Source organism: Neomonachus schauinslandi, chromosome 9, assembly GCF_002201575.2.
Source record: "Neomonachus schauinslandi chromosome 9, ASM220157v2, whole genome shotgun sequence".
Taxonomy (NCBI): domain Eukaryota; kingdom Metazoa; phylum Chordata; class Mammalia; order Carnivora; family Phocidae; genus Neomonachus; species Neomonachus schauinslandi.
The window spans coordinates 134253498-134273755 of record NC_058411.1 but is presented as its reverse complement, the minus strand read 5'-3'; the positions used below and the strand labels follow the sequence as shown (position 1 = coordinate 134273755).

The window sequence follows — 20258 nt, the reverse complement described above, 5'->3', positions numbered from 1 at the left end:
CTCAGGGAAGAACTCCCACTCCCTTGAGAAACGGGAGCGCGGCTTATGCGAACACTGATTCACACAGGGCTGTGCAGAATTATTCGGGGCTGAGGGGCTACAGGAGCCTGTCGGCGCACAGGGTGCTGGGGAGTCGGAGGTGAAACCAGAGAGAGGGAGGAGCAGCGTCTGATCGGCCCCGGGCAGGCGTGGGGGCTGCTTCGGCGGGAGCTCTGCTGAGTTACTGGCATGGGGCTGGAGCCCACCCGCTCCCACCTTACAGCTGAACCGCCCTCTGGAAGATGCTACTTGAGTTTCCTCTCCGGGTCCCAGGTCAGTCAGTCAGTCAGTCAGTCAGACACACGGCAACACGGGACAGTGTCCACCGGCGGGCCGGGCGGCAACGGGCGTCCGTGTTCCCGAATGCCCACGGAAGCCCCTGACTTAAGCTCGGGGCCCCCGCCCGCCAACCCCCGCCCCGCGCTCAGGACGCTCAGGACGCGGGCTCTGGTTGCCCGCACCCTCGGGGCGGACGCCCTCACCTGACAGGCGTCGTGCTCCGCCTGCCTCTGGCTGAGGCGCTCGGCGTCGCGCCTCAGCTGCTCCTGCTCCCGCTCCAGCTGCTTCTGCGCGGCGCGCAGCCTCTCCAGGTCGCACTGGTAGGCGCCCTTCCGGTGCTGCAGCTCGTCGCGCTCGCGCTCCAGGTCCTGCTGGCCGCGCCGCACGTCCTGCTCGCGCTGCGCCAGCCGGGCCTCGCGCTCCTGCAGCGCCCTCTCGCGGGCCTCCCACTCGCGCTCGCGCCGCCGCTTCTCCTCCTGGTGCTGTGCCTGCTGCCTCTGCAGGTTGGCCAGGTCCTGGCGCTGCTTCTCCAGGCTGCGCTGCTTCTCCTGCTCCACCAGGGAGCTGGGGCGCGACAAGCTCCGCGCGAGAACGCGCTCGGCCAGCAGCAGCTTCTGGTCCTCGATGTAGCTGTCCTGCTGCAGCACCACGCCCTGTGGGGGGGGGGGGGGAGAGACACGCGGAGGAGGGAGGTGCTGCCGGTCCGGCCCGCCCCCGCCCAGGGACAGAGCACACCCCTCACTTTTAGGCGGGTCTGGTCCGAGCGCTCCACTATAACCTTGGAGTCCATGCCCGCCCCCCGGGGGGGGGGGGCACTCAGCCCACAGAATGTCAACTGTGTGGGGACCCAGGGTCTTGTCACACTTGCTCACACGCTGTTGACACTGCCCGGGGTGGGGGCTGTGTGTGTTCTGGAGGTGGGACGAAGTAGGAATTGGATCTCTTACAGCTTCGAGAAAGGAAGTGCGCAGATTTTAAGGATAATTCCCAGAAAGTGCTAAATAGCAGTTATTCGGGGGAGGACCTCCCTATCCACACACTACACGGAGATAAGAAAACTTACAATCATGCTAAATAAAGCACCCAAAACCTTGTTAGCCATGGGCTGTGCGCTAGGGTTACCAAGAGCACCTATATATAGTCTACCATCAATTCATCAATCATTCATCAATTCTATATTACGAGGTCAATGACACTCTAAGCACTGCATTTTGTACCCTTTCTCATCATGACAGCCAGTCTTGTCTTGACGGAGGGCCCCATTTTACCCACGAGCTGCTCACAGACCTTAAAGATCCAGGCCAACAATACCCTTATGGTTTCTCTTAAAACAAGTAAGTGAAGGGGTGAAAGACAAAGGCCCGTACCTGCAGCGTGCTGAGGAGTTCGTGGAGATGAACGACACTCTGGACAACCTGCTGCAAAAGGAAGCAATGGAAATACCACCTCAGGACGGAGTCTCGGAACCCACTACACCATGTCACGTCTTGAGCATAACCCACTACACACACAGCAAGGGGCCTGCGTCTGAATGGAATGTTTCCAGACTGAAAGCACCAAAAAGAATAAGCAGGTACAGATGACCAAGAGATACAAAACAAGATCAAGCAAACGGAACAACTGTGCAGGAGGGCCATCAGCACCCATTAAAAAGGCATGATAAAGCTCCAACTCTCTAAAATGACTGGTGCAAAAATGGTGTGCATAACAGAACAGAAAGCACAGAGCAAATCACAGGAATTCAGCATGTAAGTAGTGTTCCTAAATCAATGGGGAAGGAAAGAATATTCAACAAATTGCTGAGAAAATGGGCTAAATCTTTGGGAAAAATTAAGTTGGGATCCTGGCTCACACAGAACATATTCAAACAGATTAAAATGTTAAGTGTAAAAAAAAAAAAAAAAAAAACCAAAAGAGAGTTGTGAAAAAAAAGAAAATGTCTCTTCTGATCGTGAAAAAAAGAAGGCTTTTTGAAGAAAAAAAAAAAAAAAAAACCCCCTCTTTTTTTAAAAAAAAAAAAAAAAAAAAAAGAGGCTCCCGTGGATCAACGAGAAATGAATACCCTAGGAAGCAAAAAGGCAACAGAAACCAGCAGGTTGCAGAAGAAGAATATACATGGCCAATTATATGACCTATTAAAAATGATTCACCTTTATTTGAAATCAAATAGATGAAAAATAAAATACCACTTGCACTCATGAAACCAACAAAACATCAGTTGAAAACAGACCGTTCCCAATGCTGGTGAAAGCAAGAATGGCCTTGTATGGAGGGAAGGGGCGCGCGCCGTGCGCAGTTCTTTCTAGAGCACAGAAGCGCTGCACTGGGCTGTTCCTGCTGCATCAGATCCCATGCGAAGATGTAGAGGAAGAATGAACTAAACCATGGCACACAAAAGAGCAACGTGCAGCTGTTAAAGAGCATGCTTGTGCACACAAGGCCCTGGGGAAATGCTTCGAATGTGTTAAGAGAAAAAAGGACATGAAGCTCCAGGGGGCATGGATATAAATGACACAAAACTATTTTTGTACTATTCACACTCACGCAAACTTAGACACATAAATCTATGTTGTGTGGAAATATAAACACCCAACATTTAACAGTAGTTATTCCTCAGTGGTGGGATTATTTTACTCATTTTTTTGGTTTGTTTTTGTTTTTGAACATTTTTCAAACTTCCTTCCATGACCACATATTCGTTTTATAATACAAGTGACCCGTGAACAACGTATGGCTTGGGGCACCAACTCCCTTGCACAGCAAAAAATCCATGTATAATTTCTGAGTCTCCAAAAACTTTACAAAATAGCCTACTGTTGACCTGAAGTCTTACCCGTTAACATAGTCGATTAACACATATCTTTATATGTTACATGTACTATATGCTGTATTCTTATAAAAGTAGGCTAAAGAGATGTTACTAAAAACGATAAGAAAAACACATTTACAGTACTGCACTATGTTTATTGAAAAAAACTTGCATATTAAGTAGACCCTTGCAGTTCAAACCCATGTTATTCAACTGTACTTAGAACACAAAAAACCTAATTATCAGGCTTAGCTCTTCCGACAACACACTTTTTACTCCTCTTTTCAGTTTATTCTTAATATTAATTAAGAATATTAATATTCTTAATAAACAGAGAGAGGTCACCAAAGACCAGCGGGCTGCGGCTGGGCATCCGCAGTGTGTTATCCATGCTGGAATGCCTGAAAAGCCCTGGTCTGGTACTTTCTTTCCTGACCCTTGTCACAAAATACATGGGCGAAAAGTCACCGAACAGAAAAATACGGGCGAAATTTCATTCAAGCAGGAGATACAGAGAGTACCAGTCTGTGTGAGAGTAATTTTATTTCGTTTGAGGCAAACACACTGAGGGGGCTGCCCTCAGAATGCAGTGTTTACACCGCAATGCCAACCAACGAAAAATACCCTTCTGCGTCTTAGGGGGCAAAAGGGGACAGTTCCCTTTAATTAAAAATTTTAAAACAAAGCTCCTCAGGGACTTAAGATATTACGTTAAAAGCAAGAAGAAACACAACGGCATCCTGAGAGGGACGCCCCACAAAGCCACTGTCCTGTATCTAAGCACACACATGCGGGCGCTCCGAGCCACACGAGTCTGGAGAGGGGGGTGGCCTGGGGAACAGGGGTTGCCGGCCAGGAGCTAGGAGCAGGGACGCGAGCGGGCGAGGCACAGCTCCCCGGCAGGGTCAGCAGAACTGAACGGAGGCAGGGGAGGGAGACCCCTCAGAGCCTGCTCTCTAACGAGAGGGACACCAAGGCTGCTTTCTGAGTGACGCACAGCGCTCAAAGAAGAAAACGCAATCTGAGTCCTCACAGGATAGGCTATTACCATGCAGAGTGGCCCACAAGTTGAGGTGCCACGGCCCACACTTGTGGCTTTTGGTGCCAGGCTCGTGTGCCAGGCAAGCAGGCGTGGCAGCGCGTGTTCCCAGAAAGCAAGAGGCCTGCTTCTCGGGGACAGAGACGCCAAGGCCATGTTAGTAGGCCACGGTCTGGCACAATTCCAGGATGATGCCCCGGGGGCCAGGGAAAGAGCAAGGTAAGGAAAGTGGCGACCCCACCACTAAGTGTACAGATGGAAGCCAGGAGTCAGCTTGTTCGTAACAGCAAAACACAGATGAGCATTCCTAGCCTAGCAATTATGACAAAATCCTATTCTTATACATAGCTCATAATGCCCTTACCTCACTGTTTCTTTTAAGCATAAATACCACGTTAGCATTTCCACCCTATAAAACAAAAAACATGCATTTAAAAAAAAAAAAAAAGGAAGAAGATTCTGAGGCAAAAATATTTAATGTGTGTCTCAATTACGCTTGGGCTTCCCATTTTCGTTCTTTCCCACCACAGCCTCCCGCTGTAGAGTAATGAAGGTTTGAGGCTGGACTTAGCGGAAGCCCCTAGAGAGTCGAGGCTGGTGTGGGTCACTGACCCAAAGCTCTTAATGCCAAGCGGCAGGGGAACCAGGACTGTAAGCAGGGGGTTCTAGCCCGAGAGGCCTAACGGCCAGGAACATGGGACTCTAATTGTAGGGTTTGTTTCAAAATGTGCTTTCCTCTCAAAGTAGGAAATGACAGCAAGTCAGGCATCCAAAACAAGATCCAAGGGGACTAACTGCAAAGATTATGGATGTAGAGGTTTTAGAAAAGTACCTTTTTCAGACCACTATCGGATTCGGTTCTCCTCAGATCTTGGCCATCCTCCCCCTCTTCCTTCTCACCTCCTGAAACAAACAAGGTTTTTTTTGTTTTGTTTTGTTTTGTTTAAGTTGTGGAACAGATTAGCCAGGAAAAGAATACAATATATATAGTTTAGGGATATGGTATTCCTGCATCTTATTAATGCCAGAAAGGGGGAAGCCACCTGGGGGCAGCTCAGTGATTAATAATTTTCTGGCCGCAGAAGAATTAGAAGCAGAAAGGAAAAACGAGTATTATTACTTCTTTGGGCACAGCTTAGCTGAGATCCTAGGAAATTGCTTTTTATTACTCAAAATAAGCGTGACACTGATAGAGGTTCTTGAGTGTTTTAGCAGCTAACTACTCAATGGGCTTTCGCTAAAACTTCTACTGACTGAATGGGACAGAGGAGATGTGGCTACCAGAATATGAGCTCATTCTTGGTTGTGTGTGACAGTCAAGGGTCACCTACATAAGTATGGGTTCTAAATCATCTACTTTTTTTTTTTTTAAAGTAAGCCCTAGGCCCAACGTGGGGCTCGAACTCATAGCCCTGAGATCAAGAGTCGCATGCTCTACAGATGAAGCCAGCCAGGGGCCCCTAAATCATCTACCTTTTGAAGCATTCATCTGGTGGCTGTCAAATCCTCCAAAGGTCTCTGCTCTCCGGGGCAAGGAAACAGGACCAACCATGCCTTCTTGCTCAGCAGGGCTACTGACAGCCTGCCCAAGCGTGCCTCCCAGGCTTCCACTCACCAAACCTTGAAGGATCTCCACTGGAAAAAAGGAAACATGCAAAAGTGACATTTCATCTTCCACCGAGAAAAGGAAAATCTCATGGTAAATACACAACATGTACAGGGAGCATGATCAGAAAATTCCAGAGTGACTAGGTGACTTCCCTTGCTCAGAGAAAGGTCTCAGCTCAGGATATGAGTTGTAACTGGATTCTACTGGGAATTCACAGATGAAGCCTTCAGCCTTATTTACATGAGGTCTAGGAAATTTGAAAGGGCACGGGGAGACAGAGTAATTTACTGGAAGGGGCATGGCCTTCTAGAGTCAGACCCAAAGTAGCCAAAAAGAATTCCCTAGGAAGTAAGATGGGCCAATTTGAGAGCAGCGCTAAAACCAGCAGGGTTTTTCCTGCTGACAAAGTAAGTTCAAGGGACCAGAGGAGTGTAAGGATTGGAATTCTCAAATCTGACCAGCGAGGCTTCTTTTCTAGAGCAGTGTCCCCCAGAAAGGAGAAAGTGCTAAAAGTGGAATGAAATTTGAGCTGGAGAGGAGCAACAGAGGAGGCCAGATGGAATGGAGGGAAACAGAGGCAGGGAATCTCGGAAGATAAGCCATCGTATTAAAAAAAAAAAAAAAACAAACACAAAACAAAACAAAACACTCCATGGAAACAATCAGAGAGTCCTGTGAAGTGAGAAAAGATATCTGAACCTAAAAACTTAGAAAACTTATTTCATGTAAAAATGAGCAACTGGGAAACATCCAAGTCAAACTCCACACAACACTAAGGAAAAAGAGCGAGAGAAAGAACGAGGGGCATGGCTCCCCGCGTGGGATAACAGCACCTCAGAGAGACGAGTCCATGAAGTGGACGGGCTACTTACTGCAAGGGGAGGACACGGCCATGGAGGAACCCAGGGTAGAATCGGGAAACACAGATGCCAAGGAGTGGAAACAAAGAGAAATTATCATTTTAGAGAGGAAAACTAGATCATAAGAGCAAAATAAACCCAACAGAAAATGACTTACCAGAAGGTGGAAGGAAGAATACTTAAACATGAAAAAGATGAAGAGATACAAAGCGTGAGGAGAGCAACGCGTACAAAGGACAGGCAGAGGGGGTCCAGCATGCAGATCATGGGAGTTCTTGAAGAAGAGAATCCAAACAAGGGCAGAGAAAAATACTAAAAGCTATAATTTAAGAATACTTTTCTGAAATCGGAAAACTCTGAAACCACATCAAATTAGAACGCTGTAACCTTGAGAACATCAACCCAGAACAACCCCAACATAAGGCGTATGCTAGTAAAACTACCTGGATTTTGAAAAAGTAGCCTAGGCAGAAAGCATGGGACTTACAAGGGGGAGAACTGAAACTATGATTGCACTCTGACAGGAATGCTTTACACCAGAAAAAAAGGAAGAACATTATTTAAGAGCAATTAAGATACCCGAGGGAAGAAAATGTGAACCAAGGATTTCATATCCCACGGAGCAGACTTCCAAGGTTTATGCAGCACAAATTATTACCAGTGTGCAAGGACACCGGGTGCAGTGTTCTCACGAGTCTTTCCCGAGACAGCTACTAAAGGATGAGCTCCAGATGTCCAAAATGACAAACGAAAAACCCAGCAGCAAGGACCATCCCTGCTGCCCAGATTGTGGTCTTAAAACAGCATTTCCCACTAAAAGATACAAGAGTTCCTTAGAGAAAGGACTCTAGACTGGGCAGAAAACAAAGTGAGTCTAGAACATCTTAATATACCAAAGAGCAACGAAGCTCTCAGAAATTCCGGGGTCAGGTCAGAAGCACCTGGAAGCCAAACAAAGAAGCGCTGGTTGGCAAATAGAGGACATTCTGAATGTTTAGTATGGATAATCACTGCAGTGACCTGAAAACCATCAAATAGGTTTAAATTCATGAGTCTGTAAGACTATCTAAAAAGTACAGGTCACCCTTAGAGGGTGACCACAGATCAATTCACTATCCTGATAATTGGTAAATAAAGGGGGAAAAATCCAGTATCTATCCTTTTATCTTCCTTTTACATGTTACATGTTACTTCCTTCCATGTTACAAAGGAGACAGCTAACTATCTTGTGCCTCCGATAAAGGAGCACAACACTCCAAGAACACAGCTTACCACGGGGATCAAGACTGAGTAATTAAGCCTCCGTATCCAGCTCAAAATCTGAAGGAACTAGCGTAGCGGACAGATGAAGAGAAACCCTGTGTGAATGAAAGCTGGACTCTGAGAGACACTCTAGGTCAAAAAGCTCAGATTCTTCCAAGATAAATTATGTGGAAAAGAAAGGGATGGTGGGGAGGCCTGGAAATTAGGAATCTGGAAAGGCCTATAAAAAAACACAAGACTATAGTGTCTACAAATAGGACCCTGGCCATAGAACTGAATGGAAACGTGTAAGTCACAGTACCTGTTCCTTCTGGGAAGGAGGGAGGGAGCTTTGATGGGGACAGAACGTGTGGAAGGGCTTTGGGGTGTCTGGCCACATCTTATTTCTTGACCTGGGTAGCAGTTACAAGGATGTTCCCCTGATAATAATTTATGAAGCAAAATATTCGTTTTGGGTTGTTTTCTGTACCTGTACTTTATTTTACAATGGAAAAGTAAAATTTGGTAGGTAATGTTAGTGCATAAAGCACTTTGGGAAGAGATTAAGAGGGGCAATTACCCTCATTTATTGCACTTTTCATTAAAGGTCCTCCTTTGAGAGCCTCTTCTGTGTTGGAGCGGAAGAGGATTCTAGAGCTGTGAGTTGGGGAGCAATCCTCCGGCAAGGGGGCGCTGCACTCAGCCATGTCTCGGAAAATCATCTCCTTCTCTTCCAATAAGAGGAGGATCTGCTGGTCCTTCTGTTGAAGTTGCTCTGCAGGGAGAATGGAGAAAAGGGCTGGTGTTTAGTAAGAGAACCAGGACACGAGTGCCACCTTGTGGTCACTGGTGGGACAACACACAACACAGCTCCACCCCCCAAGCCCCCTTTCCACCGCAGGGGCAAATCCATCCAGCGTCTTTCTAGGCAAAATCAGAATTTCTGACACAACAAACCTGCATTTTGTTTCCACTCCCCTACCTCCTGTTTATTTCTCAACCCACTCTCGTCTGCATCTGCTCTTTCCAAGTCTACCCTTCATTACTGATCCAATGAGGCTTATGTTTCATCTTCTCCAGCATGGATGATTCCTCTTTTTTTTTTTAATTTAAGATTTTATCTATCTATCTATCTATCTATCTATCTATCTATCTATCTATCTATCTATCTATCTAGACAGTACATGAGCAGGGGGAGGGGCAGACGGAGAGGAAGAGAAAGAATCTCCAGCCGACTCTGCGTTGAGCATGGAGCCTGACACGGGACTTGATCTCATGACCCTGAGATCATGACCTGAGCTGAAATCAAGAACTGGACAATTAACCAACTGAGCCACCCAGGCACCCCTCCCCTCTCCTTTTAAACCGGTCCCCTCTCCTTTTAAACCGGTCCCCCCCCCCCCCACTTACTTGGAGGACATCACTGGTTCTCTTCCTGCCATCTGCAGTGGAGTAACACCTGGGGCCTCCTCTCAGCTCCATCCTGGGTGGCCTCCTACACCTCACACACGTCCTTCTGGGGATATTCCCTCCCCTGGCTTCAGTGACTTCCCATGTGCTGGTGACTCAAGCAAAGCAGCCCGAATCCTGCCCGCTTTTCTGAGCGCCAGACCAAGAGTCCCACCAGCCTGTGGCTAGCTCTACTTAGATGTCTTGTCCTCGGCTTGTCAGAAAGCTCTTCTCTCCGTTCTTGCCATCCCCCTCCTCCCTCTGGCGTGTGATCCCTTCTTCAGCCAACATCACCTTCATCCTCCAGCTGGGCCATGCCGAGGACCTGGGAGGGCTTCTGTCTCCCTGCTCCGCCCGGCGGTCCACACCCACCCCTCTCCCAGGAGCCTCCCAGTCCCGCTTTCTACTCCCAGTGGCTCCCCTACTCCCTCAAGCAATTCGCCCACGGGCTTCAATGCCAACGAAGACAACTTAGGCTGACATTTTCTACACAGATTATATCATTCCCTTGCTGCCGTTCAAGCCCTGGTGCCTTTCCAGCTAAATCCCCACCTCTTGGCCCTGACCCTCCCCCCCCACCGACATTGCACACACTCAAGTCCTCTTTCACTCTTCCCCTAACTGCTCCTCTCGTCTGGTGCAGTAACTGCTTTAGACTCAGCTCATGCGTCAGCTTCGCAGGCAGGATTTGGTCCTTTAGACGTGCCTGCGGTCCCGTCCCATCATATCCGTACGTCCTCCTTGCTAACGGGGGGCTCCCTGACAGCAGGGATGCTGCTTTAGGAATCTCTGCACCCCCAGCACTTAGCAGTATGCCTGGCCGGGGGCTTCATGCATGTGAAGAGAAGGAAGTTTTCATATCTGTCATATTAACCATGGGCCAATAAATCAGGTGTAACTCTGGCTTCAGCCTAAATCTGCCTCCCGTCTACGGCCATACCACCCTGAACGCGCCCGATCTCGTCTAAATCTGCCTCCCCACCCCCAAACACAGTGTTACTGCTTTGTCCAGCTTAAAGGACTAACCAAACTCCTCGAGTGCTAACATTTATTTGACTCTGGGCCTTATTTCTACCCAAAGCACAGTCTTTACTTTGGAACATTCGATAAGCACTGGCAAAGAGAGGGGAGCACCCACGCTGCCGTTTAGAAAGCAGGGGAGAAGCCGCCTCTGACACGCTCCACATACGTGACCCTGGACCGCGTGGCCTTTGTGGGCCTCAGCCTTCTCATCTGCACAATGGCGACTGGCAAACATATCTTGTAGGGGTGTTGACAAGACTACCCGGAACAGCAGGGACTCAACAAACAGAGGTCGAGCATAATTGGTGAGAACACCTCTCCCAGAACCACCTTATAACTCATGGTGGACACACAGCGTAGCGGCAGGGTACTGACAAGAACAGTAACTGGAACATTAACTGGAAAGTTCCTTTCCTCAAGTACCCTTCTCTCGGTCTGAATCTCGAATATGACCGTGAGTTTTAGCAAATTCTTCTGTGACAAAGTACAAAGAATGTGACCAGGGTCCAAGAACACAAAGTGAGAACAGAGAACCAGTACCCCCTTGACCTAGTGTCAGACACCTTCTGACGGCCGTTTTACGGGACCTGGGATCCATGTCGGCTCAGGTTCAGTTGCTCTTTCGTTAAAAGCCACTCACCACCCTGTTCTGAAGCTGCCAGGACAGCTCTGGAGCCGAGGGGCCGCATCGCCCTGGGAGCCTCTTGCAGTTCCCCCCACGGACAAGGTCGCAGATGCTTCCCACAGCCTTACCTTTCAGTTCTCGGGCTTTGGTGTCCAGCATCCTCTTTTCTTCCTCATTCTCGCTAGGAATTCCTTCATCTTCATCTCTGTTCCTAATCCCAAAACAAAACAAAATGGACCAACAGCCCCCATGACGTTGAGGACTCTGGTCACTGCCCCCTCGAGGATAAAAATCACAGAGGCTGGGACGGGCCCTGGCGTTTGACTTACAGGGTGTTGATCGTGTCCTGAACGATCTGAATCCAGCTGTTTCGCTCCTCCTTGGAGCTGGCATGCACTTCCACCATCTCTGGGTCCTTCATCCCCATACTGATTAAGAATAAACCTTTCTCCTCATGTGCTACTTCCCTGACAATCAGCTTCTTTAACGAGATCACTGTTGATTTCTGGTCCTGGAAAAAGGGGAGAGGGTCAATGTAAGAAAGGCATACAATATTCTAACTCTCAAGAACAACTCTGATCTAAGGCAAGACCAGATGCATGATCTCACTCACGTGTGGAATCTAAAAAAAAACAAAACAACCCCACACCAAACTCACAGAAAAAGAGAGACCGGACTTGTGGTTACCAGATGTGGAGGGGTAGGCAGGGGGAATGAGATGGAGGAGGGTGGTCAAAAGGCACAAACTCCCAGCTATGAGATAAAGAAGCTCTAGGAATGTAACGTGAACACGAGGACTACGGCTAACTCTGTTGTTCGGTACAAATAAACAAATTCTCAGGGTTCTTATCACAACAACTATTTCATTTCTTCCTTTTCTTTATATTGTATCTACATGAGATGATGAATATTAGCTAAACTTATTGTGATCATCATTTAATAATATATGTAAATCAAATCATTATTCTGTACACCTTAGATGGTGATATATGTCAATTATTTCTCAGGAAGACTGGAAAAAAAAGCGTATGGTTTAACAAACAACGGCAGATTCAAGATAAAGAGAAGTATCTCGTTATTTCATCTCCATTTTATCAAACAGAAAAAGATTTCCAAAAAAGAAATGATAATTTGTATCTACAGTTTTCAGACATGGTTTCTACATGATGAATCCTTCTAGGTTCCTCTGTGACTGGCTGGCAACATTACAAATTAGCACAATTTATGGGGCATAATGTGCAAGAAATACTCCAGTGATAGATCTCTTTAGGTCAAACGTCCAAGGCTCTCAAAGGGACTGAGAGGGAACAGAAAAATAATTTTTTGGGGGGTGGGGTGGAAAACTGCAAGAGTATCTGAGGAAATACTCAGAGGAATCTGTCCTGAGCAAAGTAATGCTGAAAGGGTGGGAGAGCAGGAATCCAGCGGCCGGACCCCATACTTAAGCTGGCTGTTCCAAATACTATTCGTTACAAATGGAAGAGCCTGACAGTTCAGCTTACCAGTGACGCGAAGACGTATTTCTGGTCTTTTTCTTGAAGGAACACTAAAATGTCAGTAAGCAGAACTGCCTGAACCTCTGTAAGTGGGGAAGGAGAGAAAGGACAAGGATTACTTAGCAGCGAAGCAAGTTAGACGCCAACTCAGCAACCCGGCCCACAGAGCAAGTCAGGATGGGAGAGTACTCTCCACTCCTCTAAGGTGATGGATGGGTTTACATTTCTGCAGGATCCGAGTCGGTCATTACATTTTTAGAGGCATTTTTAAATGTAGTTATCACCAAAGCCTTATCTTGACAAAGCTTGAGTACTCCATTCTGGAAAGATAATCCCATAAGGAGAGACTTGAAGAACAAAATACTTTAAGAATAAAGCTGGGAAGGACTTTAGCAGATAGTAATAGCAACATATTCCACCAAATACTCAGGTCATAATACTCCTCGGCTTCCGATCCTAATACTGGGAGAGGCGTGGGAGAGCAGACTGGAGAGCTGCCAAGAGGTGATGTATCGAAAGAGCTCAGTCTAATGAAAGGCAGGCTTCCCCCGACCCGCAGGACAGAACGGCTCCACGAGGCCCTCTCATTCCACAGGTACCTGCGAACACAACGGCTTGTCCCCCGGCTCCAAGAGGTCCTACTCAGCCTCAACCTCTACCATAGACACAGGCTGCTCTTCCTCTCAACTCAAACAAAAGCCAAGTGAGAGCTCTACTTGGATCTAGTAATCCAGGAAATGCCACCAGCTCCCGCTCTGCTGGAGAACAGGAAGTGGCATCTCCCAGTACTCCCCTAGAGACAAAGTCTGGCGTCTCCAGAGAGCTAACAGGCTGGCCGCTCCGTGTCATCGACCCCCACAGCCCCTGGGGAGAGAATGGAGCGGACTCATGCAGCCCCCTCCCAGGCGGTCAGGCCTTCTCTCCTGCTTCTGCCACAGCCGGGAGCCCCTCCCTGGTAACTCACGACACAGCTACGAAGAGAACAGAAGCAAGCACAGCTGGTTCCTAGGGAGGTACCGTTTTCAGCCAAGACCAACCAGGCTGTGCATGACTATTCTGTGGACTGCTATTAGTTTGGAAAAGTTTCTTAAAGTTTACTTGTAAATAATTCGGGTGTCTGCCAAAAAAGAAAAAAAAAGTTCCAAAACACAAGCTTCCACTTCGTGGGATGCTGACGCTTCTGTGACCAGTGTCAGTGGATCAGAGAAAAACAAGCCCAGCCCTCTCGAGGGGTGCCCAGCGCAGGACTGGCTGTTCCTGGCACAAGCTTGCCTGAGAGCAAAGGGCTCCCCACCAGCCCCTAAGTGCACTGGAGGCCCTTCAGGCCAGAGAGCCTGTCTTGTGCCACTGGCGGCCCACAGCTTCATGCCCACAGCCGGGATCCAGTCGTTGCTAGTTTGGGAGTGGATAAATAAACCGCCGTGCACAGGAAAGAACCAAGTGCTGGCTCCAGGCAGCGGCCGCTCTAGGAAATTCAGGACCTTGCAAGAGGAGGCAGGCGCTTCCCAAGTGTGGGAAGAGTCCTGATCCGGGCTTCTCGGAGCATCAGAGGACTGGGGCTGGGAGGACGGAGGGAGCCTTGGGGATCACCTAGTCCAAGTTCACCGTGCAGCAGGGAGACAAATCTGCTGGAGGCAGGAGGGGCCTGTTCTTTTCTCTGAAAGGCTCCTGTCCTTCCTTTTCATGCCCCCCGGGCAACTCAGGCCCCTGCAGCAGGGGCGCTCCTGTGTCCGTCGCCAGTGTCTCCCCAGAAGCCTAGAACCACTTGTCCTTTAAGGCACCCCCTCGCTGCCTCCACTGCGTGCTAGAAAACAATCTACTGTGTCCCTTCCTTGCTGGAAACCCTCCATCTGGAACCCATTCTTTGCCCGCCCCTATTAACAGTGTCAGCTGTCCGTGTCTCCGTCTGGACGAGGCCCCTCTCTGCCCGTGTCCCCAGCCCTCCCCGCCACTGTCTCTGCTGCCAGAGAGCTGGGTGCACCTGCCCTTCATCCTTCACCACTAGCTCCATGCCACTCTGCACTGCCTCCCCCTGCTTAGTTCAGCTCTTGGTTCCAGCACCCAGCGGACTGTGCAGCAAGCACCTCTTCACAGGCCTCTTCGTTCGGAGCCCAACTTCTAGGCGCAGTCAGCTTCATTCACCTTTGAGGCCCACCGATCACCTGGGCCGTCTTTACTGTTTGGTCCAAGCTGGGTGAGACGCTAGCTGGACCCTAGGCCACTGGCTGGCAGCAGCTGCCTAGTGTTCCTGACACATGAGAGACGGGAGAGAGGCCCACATTTCATCCCTAGCTTTGGCTTTACGTCAGCAGGGCTGACGGCACGGGGCCAGCCTGCCTCGAGCACGCAGCTTGCAGGGGCTGGGGCCGGGCTGGGGCATGCTCAGGGCTGCTGGTCAAGTCAGAGCTGTTATACAGGCCTAGAGAGGGCAGGTTCGACAAACAGATTAAAAAAAAAAAAAAAAAAAAAATCAGATGTATAGATGAATTAACAAACCTCACAGTAACTTCCTTAACTTGATGTAGCTCATCCTTTATAAGAAAAAATTAAAACCAAATGGAAAATTAGTATCTTTTATCATCTCTTGCTTAGAGAAAGATAGAAGAGATGAATATCATCAAGTTTTAATCATCTAGTTGGTGTGAGTTAAAAATACATTTCCTCTAAGGTCTTGGGAGCTGAAAAGTCCTCTACCATCTCTCTTCAGAACAGGTGATGTGTTTTTAATCTCACAGACTCTGAATTGCTGCCTGATGGGGCTTCCCCTCCTTGCACCTGTTTCCAGAGACGCCAACCCCAAATGTGTTGCCCGTTTCTGTAGGGGAATACACCTTCCTTTAATAGCCCAAGTTTTTGTAGTAATCTTACACTTGGTTTTTTTTTTTTTTCCTTTTTAAACGACATTATGAACTTCACAATATAGAATGAGCATCTTGCCACAAGAGACACATAACACCAGAAGGTTTACAACAATGGGGCACTGAGAACGTTCAGTTCAGGAGGCATGTGTGTCTTCCTATGAGCTGGAGGGAAAACATCAGGATTCGAGGCCTAGGCCACACACCTCATGACGGCACGGCCATGGTGAGGAGGGGCAGTGCTCAGGGCCCGCAGGCGATGGCTGAACTGCTTTTCCCTCTGCTGTCTCACCTCCTCCTGAGCCTTTCCATACACGCCCCCCTCACCCCGTGGCCCTCCGAGCGAGCCACTGACGCGTGTCCCAGCTATACCGCGGAATGGGACCGACGACGACTGACTCGAGGCACATGACACACAGTCACTGGCTTCCAGGGCAGGGCCAATGGCTCTCCGTTATTAGCAACTTGCTCCTTTTCAACCTTCCTTTCGTTTTCCTGGCTGGCATGAGATTTTTTGTTCCTCTTTGGACGTCACTGCTCCTGGGCCTGTCCTTGTGGTCTCCCGCTCCTCCCTATTCTGGACACGAGGGCCACGCCGCAACACGCAGACCCACACACCAGCCCCCCTCTGCCGCCTCCTCTCTGGGGCCGCCCCTGGTCCGCACGCCCTCGGGGCCACCGGGAGTAGGTGCCGAGAAGGGCCACCTTGCTTTATTTTTAAATTAGTTTTTTTTTTCCAATTTCCCTACCTGCATCATTCCCTTGTTATCTTACTGGAGGAGTTTCTGATCTTGTAATTTATCTCAACCTCATCCTTTTTGATACAAAATTAAGAACAATTAAAGGACTGTTGTTCCTGTGTGATGTACAGACGTGGGCTCCCTAGGAAAAACCTGGCGGCAGGTTTCTAACAAAAACATCTGAATTCTCCTTGCTCTTTCTCCAGTACACGGAGACTCAGACAAAAACGAGCCTTACCTTTCAACCTTCCTGCTGCGTTCTTCAGAAACACAGCCCCGTCCCGCACAAGCTTCTTCCGCTTCAAATCCTCCTTGGCAAACATCTGGCCGCTCTTCATCCTCATGATCGACTTGCTGTCTGTCTTTGTATAAATCTCATTGAGACGCACTTTCTTTTCATAACTTGCCACTTTGCTGTCCACAGCTCCAATCACATCCTTCACCAGGCTCAGGGACTGAGCCAGATCTTCCTGCTCCACGTCATTGTCTTGGAAGGAAGGAATAATCCTGTTTTTAATGGATCCGTTCAGACAAGGAGGGGGAAACCTACTTCCTCGCCCCACACCATCACCTTCCCTCTGGGGACAGGCTGACAGTGTGTCTGGCAGAGTGAAGCCAACACACCAAAGGTCACGTGCCGATCCCTGTCACCAGGTTAATCCTAAATAAAGTTAGATGTTCTCACTGCTAGACACAACACACAATTCCATACCATGTCCTGAAGGAGAAGGACCCAACAATTTCAGGGAGGGAGAGGAGCAATAATTTTTTTAACTTATGTCTTTGTTTTACCACCTCACCTTTAACGGAACTGCCTGGGAGCAGGGTTAGCCAAGAGAGAACCTTCTAAGTCCTGGCTAAGTGAGAAAAAGCAGCAGGTCTAGCACTCATGGAAAGAAGTTGGGGGAAGCACCACCCAATCTCGTGGTAAGGGAGAAAGATGCTCAGGGTGCAGAATCTGGAGGGAGTCAGTGGTTCTTTCCCTTCCTGCTCTCATCCACCCTGCATCTGGTGATGCAGCATTTCAAGTTTTCACTTAAGAAAACTTTTTTTTTTATTTTAAAGATTTTATTTATTTGAGAGAGAAAGAGAGTACATGAGAGGGGGGAGGGTCAGAGGGAGAAGCAGACTCCCTGCTGAGCACGTTGCTTAACCAACTGAGCCACCCAGGTGCCCCAAGAAAATGGTTTTTAAGGCAAAACACAGGATCTCTTATAGACCTGTGAGAGCCTGAAGGAACTCTTCCTTGGGGCCCCTTGTGCTGCTGGACAGACGGGAAACAGTCCGAGGGCAGGCACGACTGGGTAAGGAGAGGGGCTCACCTTTGGTACACTGCAATATTCTTTGGAATAAAACTGGGTATTTGGTGATCCGCTGGGTCACCAGCAATATGCACTCTGGGATTCCCAGCCTCCTCACGACGGCGCTGCTCATCTTCTTCTGCAAAGGACAGAACAAATTATCAGGAGCTACTGGAGGAAGGTTCTGTTTCAACAGACAGCAACAGTGCCCCGGACAACCATGCAGATTTCCATGTTTCACACCAATACCTTCACAAAGGCCTGGAACCGCTTGTCCTTGGTGTAAATGTCTTTGAAGTAGTTCACAGACTGGTTATGCTGCCCACAAAACTTGCCGTACGTCTTCTTTAAGCGCTCTGCATTCTCCCCTGAAAACTGTGGAGAAAAGACAACAGACGTTAAGTCGGAGCTCAGGGTGCTAAAATTTTACCACCATTTTGTATACAGTTTCCAGCCTATTCATAAAATCCAAGAGTGCTTCCCCAAGAATTCCCCCTAAAGATTCAAATGGCGCAGCAGCTTTGGAAAATAGTCTGGCAGTTCCTCGGAAAGCTACAGTTACTGTGTGACCGGCAATTCCGCTCTGAGGCATAAAACGTACTCCACACAAAAACTTGGATACGAAAGTTCATGGGTGCCATATTCACAAATGCCCCCAAGTGGAAAGAAACCAAATGTCCCTTAAAGGATAAATACAATGTGGAAGATACACAGGATGGACCATTGTTCAGCCACAAAAAGGGATGGCATATGGGTATGTTACAATACTGATGAACCTTGAAAGCATTATTCTAAATGAAAAAAGCCAACTGGAAAGGTCTCTATATTGTTTTATCTCATTTACATAATAAGTCCAGAATAGACAAATCCACAGAGACAGAGAGGAGATTAGTGGATGCCCAGGGTAGGGGCAGTTGAGGGGCAGGGTGATAAAGATGCTCTAAAATTGACTGTGATGACAGTTGTCCAACTCCGTGAATATAGACCACTGAGCTGTACGTTTTTTTTTTTTTGAGCTATATACTTTCAATGGGTACATTTATATATGGCATTATGCATTTATTTCATTAAACATGTTATATATATTTTAAAAAACAACCACCCAGAAATATCTATGTACTGTGCACTTAAGTAATGCAAAATGTGTTCTAATTTCCATGTGTCATAAACATGGTGGTAAAACAAGGAGGCTCACTATAAGTTTTCCTCTGAGATAGTCTTAAGAAAGGTGTCAGAAACAGCTATTCTTACCTAGGGATCTGCTTACCTCTCCTACCTCAGGCCAGCAGTCCTAACAATTCTGCATGGCCTTTCATCATTCCTAAAACGTGTGTAATCTCAACGGCTCATCTGAAGATATGTTCACTTTGGGATAAACCAATGAGTTTCTACATGGGGTCCATATGATGCTTGCTAAGCATCAATTTCCACTGTACTAAAAACCTCTGAAGGCAACACAAATCAATCCTTACCAGAAAAACTGGAAAAAAGGCTCGGGGTAGCTAGCTTTTCCTTTTTCCCTTTACCAAAGGGGAAGGTAAGGCACAGAGTTTATTGCCAATGATAATTGTGGATTTGTCCATTTTCCCTTGCAGATCAGTTTTTGCTTCCTATATTTCGAAACTCTCTTATTAAAGGCATAAACATTAAAAAAAAAAAAAAAAGGCACAGAGTTTAGGTGCTCCACTCCCATCACGAAGCACGTGCTCTAAAAGGGTGACTCTTGAACTGGCACACAGAGCCAACAAAGGGACGCCATGGGCGGGGGGCTAAGATATGAATCCCCAGGTGCACGAGTACAGTGAGCCGTGGACAACACCAATCAAAGTCAGACGAGGCACCTGGGCGGGTCTGAGGGCAGAGAGAGGGTCGTGGAAAATGTTGGGAGGGGATGTCCTCACTTGCAGAGCTGACCACTCCCACTTGGAGGCCCTATTTGCGGCAGACGGCTGCGTTCCGGTGTGGGCCGCACTGTGTGTGCATTTACCTCCTACCATGCCTACGTTCACTTGGGAGCATGGGGTCCATGAGGCACAGGTCGACGCTGTGTCTACCTTTGTGGTTCCAGCTGGGATTTAGATGCCCAGTAAACAGGCGAGAAAGGAATGAATGAATGAGGCGAGAGGTTATGGACTGAAGAATATAAGGGAAGGACAACACTCTCGAGCAAGCGTTCCAGCAACGAAGCCTCTGCTTCCACCCCGAGGCAGAGACCTGCTGGGGAAGAGCTAGCTGGCGTCGCTGTGCCCATCTGTCTGTCCAGGTTAAACTAGCAAGGCTTTTTTCAAAATAACTTCTGGCCTAACTGTTTTTGGAGTAGAGTTGAAACCACACCACACCTTGATGAAAATATCAGCAAGATCTATTTTATGAATTATTTTATATAGTTTCTTATTCAATTTTCTATGTTCAGTTGGTTTTCAGATAAATGAGTTCCTTTTTGATTTGAGGCACAGGGGGCCGTTGAGATTCCAACAGATAGCTTTTGATTTCTTAAACTACCCTGGTTCTGATGACAGTCTGGATGCTGAGAAAGGAAAATGGACTTTTACTGAGTATCTACCATATACACTAGGCATTTTATGTATACATTCCTTTTTTTTTTTTTTTTTTAAGATTTTATTTATTTATTTGAGAGAGAGAGAGAGAGAATGAGAGACAGAGAGCATGAGAGGGAGGAGGGTCAGAGGGAGAAGCAGACTCCCTGCCGAGCCGGGAGCCCGATGCGGGACTCGATCCCGGGACTCCAGGATCATGACCTGAGCCCAAGGCAGTCGCTCAACCAACTGAGCCACCCAGGCGCCCATACATTCCTTTTAGTTTTAAAAAACGGTGTTAGATGGGGCGCCTGGGTGGCTCAGTTGGTTGAGCGACTGCCTTGGGCTCAGG

General features: G+C 48.1%; 1 protein-coding gene across 1 annotated transcript in view; it reads right to left on the bottom strand.

Moving 5' to 3' along the window:
* The window catches only part of AKAP13 (A-kinase anchoring protein 13), a 112662-nt gene that overhangs the window by 2923 nt on the left and 89481 nt on the right, over positions 1 to 20258 (bottom strand). The window contains exons 16-27 of the mRNA XM_044918144.1: positions 17619 to 17744; positions 17391 to 17508; positions 16307 to 16555; positions 12477 to 12553; positions 11304 to 11485; positions 11103 to 11185; positions 8458 to 8652; positions 5640 to 5801; positions 4999 to 5069; positions 4531 to 4575; positions 1686 to 1736; positions 522 to 971 (exon numbers count right to left, since the gene is read on the bottom strand). Of these exons, the coding sequence (XP_044774079.1) occupies positions 522 to 971; positions 1686 to 1736; positions 4531 to 4575; positions 4999 to 5069; positions 5640 to 5801; positions 8458 to 8652; positions 11103 to 11185; positions 11304 to 11485; positions 12477 to 12553; positions 16307 to 16555; positions 17391 to 17508; positions 17619 to 17744 (1809 nt within the window). The remainder of the gene's footprint in view (positions 1 to 521; positions 972 to 1685; positions 1737 to 4530; positions 4576 to 4998; positions 5070 to 5639; positions 5802 to 8457; positions 8653 to 11102; positions 11186 to 11303; positions 11486 to 12476; positions 12554 to 16306; positions 16556 to 17390; positions 17509 to 17618; positions 17745 to 20258) is intronic.